Raw genomic sequence first — 17,006 nt, forward strand, 5'->3', positions numbered from 1 at the left:
CAGATTTTTAGTTGAAATAATATAAAGAAAATTTAGAAATATATTTGTATTTATTTGCTCCACTTACATGTCACTTTTGAGTGCATGATTATTTAAATAGTGAAGAATATTTTCAAGCACATAAGATGGGTCTGATCCGATAATCCGATTCGGTAGCTTAACTTGGTCAGGAAATTTGTGGTTCATGCTTCTCTTATTCGACAAGCTAAGCGTTGACATTTTCAAGTGGTAACAATAGACTACGATGGCCCATACATGCCACACATATTTTTTTTTTTATATTATTTTGGGATACAAACTGAAAAGCATTTTATTTCAATAGAAAATTCAAATGTGTGCTTCTTTTATATTACAATAAACCATGTAGATAAATAAAAATTGATGCTTAAATTTTACCTGGAAATTTAGAAAATATCGTCAAAAATTTATCCAATTTTTCTGCAAAAAAAAGGAAAAACTTGAATTACTAAATGCAGTCATAAATACTTTGATTTTTATTATATATTTTTTTTTACACCTAGCCGATTTTGGGTGCTTCCGGTTATGAATCGTGTGTCAACCCGACAGATGTTCAAATTTTACAACATGGCTGCTATTTGTGTATGAAAATATGATTGATCGACAATATAAGGCAAAAAAAAAAAAAAAAAAGACACGACGTTTTCACGTCAATATATCAATAAATAGAAAACAAAAAAAAAAGAAGCAAAAATGATCAAATAGACAGATTTGAAACAAGAAAAGATCAATTGATCATATTCACTTAAAAAATTAGACAGTTAAATATAAAAATAAAATTTAATTGATATTTTAATATTATAATATTTATTTTAATATTCAAACAAAGTATTATGTTGTAATATTTGATGGCGGTTATTGGAATTGTCTTGGGCGTTGAATAGCGGCACCTAAGGCGGCGCCGTAGTGTCCATGAAACGATAATTGAAAAAAAATAAAATAAAAGTGTCTTGGTGAGTTTTAACAAACGGGGGATTTAATCGAGAAAGCATTCGCATTGCGTCTATATAAGTACATGAAAATTAACCTGGTATTATCGGTACGCCGCATCATCGTGTCTCGGCGTCATACTGTGAAACTCCAGCAAGGTTTTTCAAAGTAGAAATATAAACTTTATTATTATATATATATTTTAATTCTTGATCGTGAATTGTAAGTTAGCCTCACAGCATCACACACAAGATGAAAAAAAATATAAATAAATAAAAAGCCACGAATAAAAGCGAAATACACAAAAGCATTCAAGGGATACAGAAAAATAACACAGCCAGTTGCAAGGTAAAGATTTTTTTCTCATTCTGCATTATTGGCTGTGGCTTTATCATCGTGGCTCTTTCACTATTTTATATATATTTTTTTTTTATACTTTAATACAGAGCCTGTAATATAAAATACAAAAAAAAAAATGTGTGATACACTCAGTTGGGTGTCCAAGTTCCTGTGGTGCACACCAAAAACATATCACACTCTGTTGATTGCCATGATTTATTGATGCACTAATATGATCTGACTGTATAATAGATTTTTTTTTAATTCTCTCATTTCATATTGTCATTGCTTTAAATAATTATTAAATAAAATATATTATTTATTAAAAAAAAATATTCAAGTCATGATTGTTTTAAAATATCTTCACCTCTTTTATTTGTGGATTTTTAATTTTTTTTTTCTTTTCTTTTTTTTATGATGCGATGTCCAATATATATGTTAGACCGGTTTTAGATATAATTGCTCAAGACCTTATATACCTATGCACAAACCGGCTGGTTGAAAGTATTATTATCTACCGTTCTCTCAGTGTATACTAGATGAGTTTATCGATTGAATATCCATGAGAAGGGGAAGTCAATGTGGTGTGTCTCAACGGTATCAACCATTCAATCCAAAAAATGAAAGGAAAAAAAATAAAATAATATATACTACGATAAATCTATGTGCATTTATTGATAATAATCTCTCTTTCGTGTTGCACAACTTTTTTTTTAATATATTTTTATTCATTTTTCAAACTCGGCCTTGTCAATTTTAGGTTATACATCATCAGTGGCGCCATCTATGCGTTTATTCATGTCACAAAAGATACATTGTTATTGCACAATAAATGGTGATTTTATTTTTATTTTTACTGTTATTTAAAATTACAATGTTGTAAAATTTATGATACAAATATATATTTGATATTCGTGTGTCAATAAATGAATATAATATTTTATTATTTATTTTTACTTATGAACGATGGAGTGTATGTATACACGTAAAAAAAGCTCATACTTCATTCTGGATAATCGTCGACAATCAGGCACTGTGCAATAATGTCTAATGCACGTATTATCGCACTGACTCTGAGCTACAATTTTATCACAATTCATCGCAATAATTCAACGTAATTGCGTACTATAACTCATATTTGAAACTCAAATATTAAATTGTTATTATTTTATATATTTTATTTTTTAAGTGATATATACACGCATGAGGATTTTTTAATATTTTTTGAACATGTCTTTTACTTTTTTTTTTATATTAACTTGTATTTATTTATTTAAATATATTTTTTTAAATTATATTTTATCATTAATATAATTTGTCAATGTCAAATTTTGAAAAATTAAATATCTACTTACGTTCAATACTCATGAATATATTAATTTTTTGTTTTAGTGTCATATGTATATTTTTTTTTTGAGAAAGAAAAAAAGTAGAAAAAATATGAGTTGAAGTGGTGATATGAAAGTAGCCCATGAATTTTTATGGTCAATTTTTTTCCTGAATTTTGTTTTCCCCTTCCTGATGTGTGACACGAGATCATAAATTTAAACAACTGCAGGACATTGTTGTAACACGAATAGAATAATGTAAAAGCAAATGAAAAAGAAAAAAAAATTTAGCATTCAATGTTTTAAAATATATTTTATTAAAAATAAAAATTGAAGATATATAAGTAGGTTTGTTTTAGTTTTATATATATAGTGGAGTGGTAAAAATCAAAACAATAAATTTCATGTGTAAAAGTTACCCTAAAGTATATACTTGCAGTAGTCTCTTATAGCCGAATGATGATGCCCTCACACACAAAACTAGGGGTGGCCTAATATGTCAAAGTCTGTTGCAGTGATCTCGAGTTTTAGAAACCATAGGGGAATATCACAAGAGGGTGGATTTTATACATTATACAATTTAGTGTTTGTGTATGCTCATCTAATAGAGTGATTCAATATCAATGATCCGATGAAACTTCAAATAGGAAAAAAAAAATCACGGAAAAATTCATTTAGACGAATTTATATTATAAATAATTAAAATTATTTGAAAATATACTTCTAATCATTAACATTTATTAGCTAATTAATGACATTTTATTGTTTTTTTTTTTTTTATTTAGAAAATTTATGTTTTAGTACTGTTATTAATATTTTTTTTTTCTTTTAATAATAAATAACATGAAATTTTATATTTTTTAAAAACAGGAAAATATTTTTTATTATTACAAATTTGATAATAATAATAAATTAATGGATTATTATTTAAAAAAAAATTTATTTATTATTTTTAATAATGAATAAAATTATTTTTCTATAAATCAATAATTAATAAAATAAATACAAAAATAAAAAATTAAAAAATTGATAATTTATTTAATTAATAAAAATATAATTATTAAATTTATAATTTCAATATTTAAATTAACCATTATTAATATAAAAATTAATAAAAAATTTTAAAAAATGTTTATTAAATATTTAAACAATATAAATTTAAATAAAAAAATTCAATTTTTTAGTTTTTCAAAATTTATTCTGGCACTTGCACCATTTCACCTCTAACACAACTATAAATTATAAAAAAAAAAAAAACAATTAATCTCAATTACGCAAAAAAAAAAGCTTTGTTAATTAATTTATCAAGTATATTTTTCTATTAATTTTTTCAACTTACAAAAGTTATAATTTACTATACATTTTTATATTTATTTTTCTGTATTAAATTTTTTCCTTGAACGTATGTCTTTCCCCTTTAAAATTGAGCATCTAGATATTTTGCATATAGACCACAATGCCCAGTGTAGTACATGTCCAGACCAGGAAGCACATATGAGTTATCACATAACACACAATACACTGGCAAAAGCACATGGTCCGATATTGCACTTGGTGATACACAAGTCAATGTGTACAATGAAACCATTATTCACAAGCCAATTAGCCATACAGTATAGCCAACAAAATACAAAAAATTATTATAAATAATATATCAATAATAATAATAATTAATTTTAATAAAATTATACTTTTTTTTTTTTTTTGATCAATCGATTTAATGTCATATTAGTTACAGATTATCCGGAACAAATTAAAATATAAAAGTCATTGAAATGAATAAAATTCGCGTGAGAATTTATTTTTACTTTATTTTTTTTTTCATTAAAGTGTTTAATGGAAATTTACTTGTATATACTTGACTGATTAAAATGAGGTTCATGGTCTTGTGGTATTTTACTTGTTTTATTTTTTTTATATTTTTATTTCACAAAATGTTCATGCAATTTGATGAAAAACAAAGTGAAACATACAAGAAGAGTAGCATGATTTCTTGTACATATATATATACAATGTTTTAAGTATTGCCACAGCTGGTAAAGCCGTTTACTGTGCTACATGCACGTAATTCCTATAATCACGCTGAGTATAATTCATAGTCGCGGTAAGCATGTACTTTTCGTCTCGTTACGTGCTCTGGCGCGAACCAACTTCTGATTGTTCGTGGAAATTAGGGCCCTATATATTTGCAATAATTTTTTTTATTTTTTATATTTATTATTAATTTATTTCAATTTATTTATTTTTTATTAATCACAATTTATTATTAACAAGTGTCTTTTTTTTTTTTTTCTGTTTAAATTTTAAAATATAATTTTCAAATTTAAATTTCTATGGAGTTTTTAAAAATATCATAAACAAACAGAAGCGATACTTGATGAATGAATGATTTATGAGATATTTTTTATTGAAGAAAAAAATATATATAAATTATCTGTTACAGCGGTAATATAATAATTTTATATTTATCATAAAAATAAAAAATTTTCGCATAATATTATATGAGTCTTTTTGAGCGTGGAAAATTACTTGATGTTTTTTTTTTTTTACTCAATTGTGTTAACCCTTGTTTGCCCTCAATGAATAGGTAACACATTCAACTTATTCACTTTAACTAACGTCAATAATTTCACACTAAAATATACATCTTTTATCATTTTTTTTTTCATCTTTAATTAACACTTTTTGCTTCATTTTAAATGTCTCAAATTGTCTCGATATTTACGTTTGAATTTTCCTCATAAATAGCAATAATTATTAAACTATTTAACAATAAAAAAAATCATAAAAAAAATTTATTTACATGTCAAAGAATTATGACAGATATTAGGTTTAAAATTTTTTTTAAAATTGTCATTTGAGTACAGTCCATGTCAATTAACTATATAAACTAAAAAAAAAATTTACTATTTTTTAAATATTTATTTAGAATACATAAAGAATGAATAAAAATTATAAAAAAGAGTATATAAAAATGAAATATAAAAATTGATTTATCACGTTGATCATTAGATTATTATGAGGCAAGTTCTGAGAATTTGATAATTCAGTTTGTTATGGGTAAAATAAAAAAAAATAATAATTTTTTTTTTATATATAGATATATGTACTGAGTTCAAAGAGTTACCGAGAAGGACAACCTGACACCACCAGGATCCACTCTCACCCTATTTTTTTATATATATTTTTTTTCTGTGTTAAAACCGGCGCCGGTATTCTCTGATAGCACCTTCGTTTAAATGCTAATACCTCATCCAATTTATCTCCTTATAATATTCGGTATTTAACTTTTCTCTCAAAGATTCACCTTTTCTTTATACTTTATTATTATTTGAATATTATTTTATTTCTTTCATCAAAAAATCAACGACTATTTACACTTTTATATTCAGAAAAAAATTTCAAAGATAATTGAAAGAAAGTCGCCGACCCAAAAGACCACCAATATTGCTTTAATAAAATATCTAATATATGTCTGTATATAAACAGACACTTGTTAATATATTTAAAATAAAAAAAAAAAAAATTCTCTGTCTTTTTTATAGTCAATTAAAATTCGAGTATTTATATGTATTTTTGTTTATTTATTTTTAAATTAGAGACTGCGCTTAACAAGACGAGGAAAGGCAAATATAATATGATGAGTGGAAATGTATTTTGTTAATAATATTTCAGTTGAAAAAAAAATATAACATGATATACATTTAAAATAAACCAATAAAAATGGTCAAGTAGAAAATAAAAAAATTGCTTGAGGGCAATTCCCTCTATATGCTAATGCACCAAGCTACCGATATACTCTTTACGCCTTGGCTTGGCTCCTGGATATTTAATTTTTTTTTTTTTTTTTTTTTTGTTTATGCCCTTCACCATCATCAACTAATCTCGTGCAATCATTGATGATTAATTGCTATACCCCTGCCACTAATTAACCTTCAAGAAAAATCAAAAATAATTTTATCAAAATATGTCGAAGAAAAAAAAAATTTATTGAACGATCATTAAATATTTTATTGTGGTTGATGCTAAATTAATTCGATCACTATATTCCATATTTAAATATACCAAGTCGATTATATATAGTTGAACACTTGGCTGCTAATTTGCTGCAGAATTTTATGTTGTACTAAATTACCTGATGCAAATTTATACTCACCCGTTTGCATCCTACAATATTCTCACTGCTTTAATATTTTTGTATATTTAAAAATTATTAAAAATTATTATTATTTTTTTTTTACATATGTAAAATATATTTTGGAAAACTATTGGGATAATTTTTAAAAATTTAGAACACTGTCATTATTCAATAAAGTCGTATGAAATTTTTTGAAAAATAATAAATAAATAATTTTATTTAGACATGCAAAAATATTTTGATAATAGCTTACACAAATAAATATTTAAACATGACTAAATAAATTGTAAAAAATTGCTATTATTGTATTTTTTATTTATAAAATTTTAACTGATAAATGATAATTTAAAAAATGTAAAAATAATAATTTTAGATACAGATAACTATCAAAGAAATAGAGTAAGCAAGAGAAGAAAAAAACAGCTCAGTAAATCCCACGGTTTTAAAATAATAAAGAGAATAAAAAAAAAAAAAAAAAATAGTTAATCAACAAAGTAAGGGAGCAGAAAGCTCGATTAGCGATTGGAATAAGTCAGCGCCCCTCATTCAAGATGACCGAATAAATCTCAAGAGCTCCCTGTTGGCCTGGGGCACTGCGGCAACAAACTATTTTTTATTTTTTTGGTTATACTTAATAACCAGAGCGTATTATATTTTTTTTTAACACAGTGCCTTGGTTAATCTCAACCTTATTTCTATTTTCTTGTCTCTATATCACGTATAGATTTAATTAAAAAACATAATTTAACAGAGAAAGGGTAACAGGTAGCCCAATGTGCCTTCTGATGGGAACAGAGGCTCAACTTGTGCCCTCGAGTTACGTATTTTTTAAAAAAACTTTTTTTTTTTTTTTTTACACTGGTGATGATGCCTGGACCCTCTACATCATTTACGTATACCCTCCGTGATTCTCTCTCATGAATAACGAATAATTAAACCAACTAAAATTTTTAACTTTCGTGTTAAAAAAAATATTTAAAAAAAATCTTTCTTGGAAAATTAAAATTTCCGGTTTGTAATGCTTTTTTTTTTTTATCTTTCAAGGTTTTTTTTTTTTTTATTTATATACATAATTTATAAATAATCTTTTTTGCAAAGAATATATATTTTGTTGTTTAAATTGAGGAAAAATTAAGCAGAGCGTTAAATGTGTTGACGTGACTTATCAACTAAACAAAAGAAAAATTACATATACATAAGTTTGATAAACAAATGATTAACATAAAAAAAAAATACCCGCATCTATTTATTATCTTAAACTTGTTAGAAAAAATAAAATACTTTCCTCAACTGATTACATAATATTATTTTAAAAATAGATTTTATATTTTGTATTTTAAATTATGAAAAAGTTAAATATTTTAGTAATAATATTTTTTAAAAGTTGGATTTTTAACGGATTTTTTTAGCCAGGTGAAACCAATCAAAAGCTCGTCCAGAAACATGTCGACGCAGGTGTCTACTTTTGTCTCTTTTATATCTTCTACCATGTTCTCTTTATTTCTTCTTCATTTAATTTTTTTTTTTTTATTTATTTTTTCTTTCTTATTACAAGGTTCGTCATTGGACTTACCATGGTATCCATAATATACAGAAAAAAAAAAATACAATTCCATGGATAATTCATTTCTCAGAATCTTCATTTACTTGATTTTATTTTTAATTTTCATTTTTATCTTTTTAAAGTATACCTTAATTTTTTTTACATTTATACGCTTCAATCAATCTCAGGAAAAATTTTACAGTAATTTTCTATTTTTGTTGGGAATTTTAGCATTATAACATTGTTTATTATATATATTTTATTGAATTTATATTTCTCAGCATCTGGAGATATATATGTTCATATAAAAATAAAAATAAAAATGAAATAAAAATAAAAAGAGAGACGTCAGCTGTGGTTCGTTGAACACACACACTTTTGGCCACAATTGTTTGAGAATTATGTGGCATATATGAACTCACCCTTTTATCAAAAAATTTACCTCGTTTGCACCCTCACACTGTGTGTCGTTCTGTCAGTCAGCATGTCAAAATTTACAAGACCACCACCTTAAATCACCCACAACAACAGCTGTCACACATGTAAAATATATATCCAACGTTTTTTCTTTTTTTCTTTTGTGGTTTTGTTTTACCTGAATATACAGTGTCACCTTACTCCCTCCCTCCCTCCACCAATCAACAATAATATATTTCGTGTTTTACCATTGACTCACGATGGATACCATTTTTGTTTGTTCAATATCAACTCTCCATTTTAAATTCATGCAATATTTATTCCCAACATTTCAATTTCTATTTACTCAATCATCTTTATCTTGTTCATTGATATTTAAAAAAATCAATAAAAATATAATTATAAATTAATTTAAAATACACATAAACTTACAAGTAAAGACAAATAAAAAAAAAAATATAAATAAAAAATTTATGGAGAAATTATAACATGGCGACTCAAAGGCGCCAAAGATTTCTGTGATGTTATTCACAAGCTCATCATAAATAGAAGACGAGTCTTTTTTTCCACATGAAAATAATTACAGAGTAGTATATCAAAGAGAAAAATATTAATTCGCGAGACATAACCAAAGGGGTAATTGAACTAATCAATAATTCTATTAACGCTCATCCAACACGTTCAAAGTAAATTATTCAAAAAAAAAAAAAATATTAATTATTTCAAATATTTGCATAACCAAATAATTAGTAGAATTTTTGTTATACTTGATTATGTCTATGATAAAAATAACAAGAAGATTGACGAATATATTATGGACACGCAGTTATCGAGACCAGTCTATGTTATACGAACAATGAATTTTGCAAAATTCCATGGTATTTTTAAAATGGCTAATTGAGAGATGTCGTTGTCTCCGGAGGGTACGACGTATTGTTCGGTTAGCTGGATCAATACCTTGACTTCTCTATATACCACTAGACATATACATAGCTGATGTATACTGGTACGTAACTACGTAAGCTACTGCAAGAATCGTTGAGCTTGAAGAGGGCGTGGTTCCCTCGTACACCAACATAGAGATACGCCAGAGATTCACATCTCTTTCTCTCTCTCCCTCATACATTACTATCTACAATTCAATACTTATCAACCAACCCTCTTTTCACCTTGATTCGCTTTACTGGTTCATAGGGGAAAATTTTAGCATTCGTATTGTCCAATCAAATGATTCTGTGGCTGCTGTGTACGAATGTCTGACATAATCTCTGTCAACATCACTTGAATCCACATACACATATTTATATTAGCACTGATGTGTCATAAAATTAAACATAAAAAAAATATTAAAAACAAATGAAGGAAGACAAAAAAAAAATAACAAAATTTATATTTTATTATTGTTGGAAAGGGTTTTTTTTTTTAGATAGTTGTCCTCTTTGTTAAGGTTAACTTTTGTGTTGGTTTGGTAACGGTGGACCGCGTGGGGGGCGTGTCGACTCGATGGCGCCGGCTACTAATGGCCGCGGGCCGCCAGACTTTAATTTCCTGCTGCTTCCGCGCGGACCCTTTACCTTTTTTTTTTTTTCTTTACCTTTCTCTCTGGCCAAATAATATATATATATATGTTGTTTTGAGTTGTCTCATCTTCGTTTTTTTTTTCTCAGCTCAAACTCGCACATCAACCTTTACGTTTTTTTTATTTAACTCTTTGTCTCGTAATCTCTAACTCTTGTATAGTCAGAAAATAGTAGTAGACACTCTGATGACTCTGTCCCTGATTCTGTATATACTCTCTTGCGCTATATACCTTTTTTTTTTTGTTGTAGATATTTTTTGCTTTTATCTTGTTCAATGCTCATCTCTCTCTCACCCTTTTCAGTTTCATTTATTTTTTTTTTTTGTCTTTTGGTAGCGCCGTCGCACCCTCACTACTATACTATCAGCCAAGAATTACAAATCGTATATGACAACCCTCCTTGACAACAGTCAGATGATTTGCATGAAACTGGCATTGATGAGACCGCTTAAATTTGCCTCGTCTGGTCTCATTATCTATATCCGTATATTGCGTTTCTCTAGATATTCATCCTTGCCAGTCATTCAAGTCAAATAGCCATTATTTTTGTGAAAAAAAAATTTATTGAACCATGTCATGTCGTCATGGGGGAATATAAATTTGCATTATAAAATGTTTATACAGACTGCATGAAAGAGATATATAGGTAAACCAATATATCGCCAATTTAGTGTCATTATTGAGAGGTGAAAAAAAAAAGAAACTATATTCTAGACTACCAGGAAGGAACGGAAGCGTTGGATTATGTTTAAGAGCAATTTAATAGACGTGTGATTATATATATGTATAGGTATAACGGGTCATGGCTGTACCTGGCTGACTCAAGTCTCAACCGGTTTTCATTATAACGCATTAAAACATTTGTTGATATATATTACGATAAATCATCAAGTTGAATTATAAATAGACATATATAAATTTTTGATTTATAAAAAAAGAATATTATATTTATTGAATTTTCTTTTCTTTTTATGATTTTAGGATCATCCTGGTCTTCGTGGCACCCCATTGGCAATGCTCGCTGCTCAGTGTAACAAATTGAGCAATAAGAGTCCACCACCCCTTGCCGATGCTGCAGTTGGCAAAGGTTTTCATCCATGGAAAAAGAGTCCACAAAGTAGCGGCAGTTCACCACAACATCCTGGATCAGGCGGAGGAGGAGGAGGAGGTGGCGGAGGATGTACGACAACTGGAGTGACGCAGAGACCAACAGCGACAAGCAGTGCAGGTAGCACCGGCGGTGGTTATGCACGAGCACCAATAACATCATGTGCATCAACAGCCCCACAATATGGTAGTGACTTGTACTTTCCTGGTACAGCATCAGCACAACCAGCTGATCCACATCATCATCAAAATAGTTTATTGGGAAAAGTTGAAGGTGCAACACTTGGTTCAGTATATGGAAGACATCCATATGAATCATGGCCTTTTAATACAATGACTGGTGCAACACACGGTGGTATTAAAGCTGGTGATGGCTGGTGGGATGTTCATGGTGCTGCTACTGGAGGTTGGCTCGATGTTAGTGGCACTGTGGGCGTTCATGCACAAATGGCAAATTATGGTGCTGATTATTCAACAAGTTTGGCATTAGCTGGTAATCATTTGTTATCATCAGCAACATCAGCTGGTCATAATTTATTACAAGATACGTACAAGTCAATGTTACCTGGTGGACCACCTGGTTTTGGGCTACACTCACATCACAGTCCTGGTGGTGGAGGTGGTGGGGGTGGTGGTGGTGGTATTAATGGTGGTAATGGTGGTAATGTTGGTAACAATGGTAATGGTGGTGGTGCTGGAAGTCCTCAAGGTGGTGCAGGTGGTGGTGTCAGTCAGGCACCATCACCACGTTCACAAAGACGTTATACTGGTCGTGCAACTTGTGATTGTCCAAATTGTCAAGAGGCCGAAAGACTTGGTCCCGCCGGTGTTCATTTGAGGAAGAAGAACATTCATAGCTGTCACATACCTGGATGCGGCAAGGTCTACGGGAAGACATCACATCTGAAGGCCCACTTACGGTGGCACACTGGTGAGCGACCGTTTGTTTGCAACTGGCTTTTCTGTGGCAAGCGGTTCACACGTTCGGATGAGTTGCAGCGGCACCTTCGAACCCACACCGGCGAAAAGAGATTCGCCTGTCCGGTCTGCAACAAGCGGTTCATGCGCAGCGATCATCTCGCGAAGCACGTCAAGACCCACAGCAGCAACAGCTCCAGCGGCGCCAGCAAGGCCAAGGGGGGAGCGGGGAGCTCCTCAGCAGAGTCCTGCTCAGACAGCGAGGACAACGTGAGCCAGCAGAGTCCCAATTCGGTAGTCCCGGGTGTACCAGTGACACCACAGTCAGCCAACTCGGGCCAACAACAATTACAACAACAATCGGGTCAAGTGGGACTGGCAGCGGTGTCACAGGGCTCCCAGGACACCAACGTAGTAGTAACATCACAGGTCAATCACCATCAAACGACAACACCCATGACTCCAATGCAGATGCAACCCATGACCCCACCACCAATGACTCCACACCATCCCCACCACCCTCATCTCCCGCCTCTAATGCACCATCCACATCATCACGCAACATCCGTACAATCGCACCATCCACACGCGGGGATGAGCATGCACTGAGCCCGGTGGGGCCCGGTGGAACCACAACGGGCTCCCTGGGCTCCCCATCACTATCCTCCTACCCCCTTAACATGAATAATTTCATTCATCAACAACATCATCTTCATCAAAATCATCAACATCATCATTCCCATCAACAACAACAACAACAACAGCAACAACAACAGACATACAATCACTATCAACAAAATCGTCAAAACAATAACAACAACAATAATAACGCCTACTCAATCACACAAAATCCTGGAACTCCAGGCAATGCTCAGACTCCATCCCCCTCATCCCCCGCACCTGTACATAGTCTTTAAATTCCTATATCGCATTAATTCCTCCTTATCCTCCTCAATTGTATCCTCTCATGATATTCTGATCCAACTACGACACTTATATATTTAATATACTTGAATTCCAAGTAAGATAAAATGAAAATAATAATAATAATAATAATTATAATTATAATATTAATAAAAATAGGAAAATAATTATCCTTTTATCACATTACACAGCTATAATGCATCGACACAAAATATTACACGCATCACACATTTACTTTCTTTTTTTTCCTCAATTTCTGTCTCCTCTCTCTCTCTCTCTTTCTGTCTCTGTCTGTATCTATCTTTTTATGACTGTCTTTGTTGTCAAATTTTAATCTACTTGTAAATACTATACATAGCGCGTGAAAGATAAATATTATATTATTAGAGTGATATAATATTGTATTGAAATAAAAAAAAAAAAGAAAAAAAAAAAAAAGATAATGTTTTAATTAAAAAAAAAATTGAAAATAAAAATCAACAATTACACAGTACACGTACACTTACATATAAATATATATGCGTTCGGTTGAATCGACGCGGTTGTACGATATTATATTATAATCTCAGCCCAGATTCCACGCGTCTTAAAATTATTAATTAATAACAGTGCAAGTTAGCGACAGGTGATGGGCATAAATGTATTTTTATTAATATTATTTCGAAAAAAAAAAAATCTATTTTTCTTCAACAATAATAATATATCACGAAGAAATATAGCTTTTTTTTTTATTTATCTTTTTTTCTATATTTATATTTGTTTTTAATTTTTTCTTTTATCAGAACTCCCAGCCCGTTGCAACTTTTGAGCAAAAAAGACGCGTGGAAACTTGTATAATGTGTACACTTTCGGATGGTGCCCCATATCACGCCCACCCGTTTAAATAAATAAAAAAAAAAAAAACTTAGTATCTTTACTACTATTAATTATTAATTATTAATTAACTGAATTATTATTGAAGTATTATTATATGAAAAAAAAAAAAAACCAACAAATTATGAAATTCATTTTAAAGAGATAAAAAAAAAAATTAATAAATGATGCTTTTGTGAGTACGAAAGAAGCGTTAATGATTATTTATGATCACATATGCTTCCTAAACACACAGATCCCAACTTTATTCTTACTCTCTTTATTTTATTTTTTTTTGTTTTCTTTGTTTTATTATTAGATAAGTCGACCGTTGTTTGATTATTGATAATTAATACTCGGTCTTTTTAGTCATTGCAATTTTATTTATTTAAAATAAAAAAGTTTAATAAGCGGTTGCAACAACACACGATCATTTTTGTCAAATATATTATTAAAATTATTAATAATTAATTGGAATAAATTAAAAATAAATTCATTTACCGGTTGTAATTTAAATTGTTTATTTAAAAATGCTTGAAAATGATCCAGTGTCGTTGAAAATTCAACAATCGTCTTCAAATTTATCAACAATTATTTATGATAAATAAAATTGAAATAATTAAAACCCCGATTACTAATATCAATTGTAATTATTAATTTTATTTTTAACCAAATTTCCAAGGTCTGAATGCATATATATTTCTACGATATCCACGAATGAAAAATTAGATTTAATAAATTCAACATAATAATATCATACTTAGCCCCAGCACCAATGACAAATTCTCGTGTCAATAAATAATAGAAAATCATTGTCAAAAAGTAAGGGGGGAAAGTCGTATAAAGGGTAGATGAAAAAGAAAAAAAAAAAGAGCAGATCTTTTTTTTTTTTTTTTTTTGCGGCAAGTAATATCGCACGGGCTGTTAGTTCCCGGATTTTTTGAGCCATGAAATGTCCCGTCATAACATAAGCTTTTGCCCCCACTATTTTATGATGCACGTCGTTGTTGTATTATGTATATTTTATATATTTTTTTTTTTTATTTTTCCCTCCACCACACGCTAATGTGACTATTCCATTTATCGGTTAATATATTTTACTTTTTTTCTGCCATCATCACATCAGCATTCGCGTTGGATTTGGGGTGCACTATCTACTTGAAAAAAAAAAAAAATATTTGTTCTATTAACTTGAATATCTTTCCTCTAAAAAAATAATAATAAAAAAAAAAAAATAAAATCCAGTTGTAAATTACAAAAATATGTAAATTATTATTTAATTTTTTTATTCATCATAAAATTTGCTGATTAAATTAATTAACAACGGGGCTTTGAAAAAGTAAATTAAACAAATATTTTTTAAATTTTTTTCTATAGATAATTTGTATAAATATATAAACTAATTAATGGTCAACCTACAAGCACGAAAAAAAAAAAGCTTTGTTGTACTAAATGTTGATATAAAATTAAATTCATTTAAATTCAAAATTAATCCGTTGAAAGAGAATTGAAATACATGGAATTTGGATATTGTATATATCGTGCAGTCATGATGGCGCGCGTTTGGCATGTTCGCAGTAGCAGACAATTTGGGAATAGCTGTTAATCAAACTGGGATAACCGATAGCAGTGCTCAATTTGGTATTATTAGCGAGAATGACTTGGCTTCATCACCCTCATCAGAATCAATGGGACCAGAGTGGATACACGATACAACAGCCACTTCCGACTGCAATAAAATTTACTAAATAAAAAACAATATTAAAAAATTAAATAATAATAATAATAATAACAATAACAATTAATAACAATAAAAATGAATTTGTTTTTTTTTCTTTTTTATATTCATTTGATATTGATGAATCCGTCTGGATTAAACAAGCAGAGATAAATAATAAGATCGTTATGCAAATCAGAAAATAGATGGGTATATATTTTGTTTAATTTTTTTTTTGTATTTTTTACTAGTAAAGTTGGGGGTCATGCCACGACAATTCGCGGGGGGTGCGGTTAATGTTTAGTAGTGATGCTTTCAGCAGGGTGCCATTGCTTCTCGGTGATTTACCAACCCAAGGGTGGAGTTGCTTTTGGTATGGTTTGTTATTCAATTTAGAACGTTATCCCCTCAGCCACTGTTCGCATGCCAAATTTATATATATATATATTTTATAGCCGCATACATTTTATACAAATGTGTGATGCTTTTATTTTTACTCACGTATTATTTTTTCATACCCCCTCACTGTGTCACAAACCAATCGTTCTTTGTTCCATTGTCGCAAAAAGAAATCAATAGTTATTTAAAAAAAAAAAAAATTTTTTTTATTTATTTTTCATCACGTTATAATTAAGTTAATTTTAAGTTAATTTTATTTATTTAATCAATGATTTTTAATGCTCATTTTTTTTTTTTTTTCAATCATCTGTATGTAATTATAATTTTATTTTATTTCAGATTTTTTTTTTTTTTTTTTCTTCTAGGCTTATGATTTTAATTAATTTTTATTTATTTTTTTTTTCTTATCTATGGCGAGCATTGACCACGTGGGTGGTTTTTATGTTTTTGACACTAAACAGCATCACGCAATGACACAAGGAAATGATGTCAAAAAATTATTTTTTATTTTTTCCTAGTTAACAAAATTTAAAAGGACCCCAAAATCATGTTAGATGACTTCTCATTTTACCAAAGTCCAAACCGACACATCACACACTCTCGTATGTTTTTTTTTAATTTTATTTTTTCTTCTTGATCTTTTTTATACTTTTTTTTTCTATTTGAAAAATTTATTTATTATTATTTTTGTTTATTTAACGAAAAAATAGGAAGCAATTTTTTTTCATTTTTATATATTTTTGACATATTTTTCTATCGAGTTGATCGAGGAAATATTCAGTTTCAAATTTTCACCG

The 17,006-nt window shown here is 29.1% G+C and overlaps 1 protein-coding gene across 5 annotated transcripts in view; it reads left to right on the top strand.

Moving 5' to 3' along the window:
- Positions 1-16,676, top strand: part of LOC122848241 (transcription factor Sp9-like) — a 74,973-nt gene extending 58,297 nt beyond the window's left edge. For 4 of the 5 annotated variants that reach the window (XM_044146177.1, XM_044146175.1, XM_044146176.1 and 1 more), the window contains 2 exons: positions 11,274-12,330; positions 12,399-16,676. In XM_044146177.1, the coding sequence (XP_044002112.1) occupies positions 11,274-12,330; positions 12,399-13,234 (1,893 nt within the window). In that variant the 3' untranslated portion in view covers positions 13,235-16,676. Of the gene's footprint in view, positions 1-11,273 lie in introns of all 5 variants that reach the window. The other variant, XM_044146179.1, reaches the window with a different exon arrangement.
- Positions 16,677-17,006: the final 330 nt, after the last annotated feature.

The sequence above is a fragment of the Aphidius gifuensis genome, linkage group LG2 (genome assembly GCF_014905175.1).
Source record: "Aphidius gifuensis isolate YNYX2018 linkage group LG2, ASM1490517v1, whole genome shotgun sequence".
Taxonomy (NCBI): Eukaryota; Metazoa; Arthropoda; class Insecta; order Hymenoptera; family Braconidae; genus Aphidius; species Aphidius gifuensis.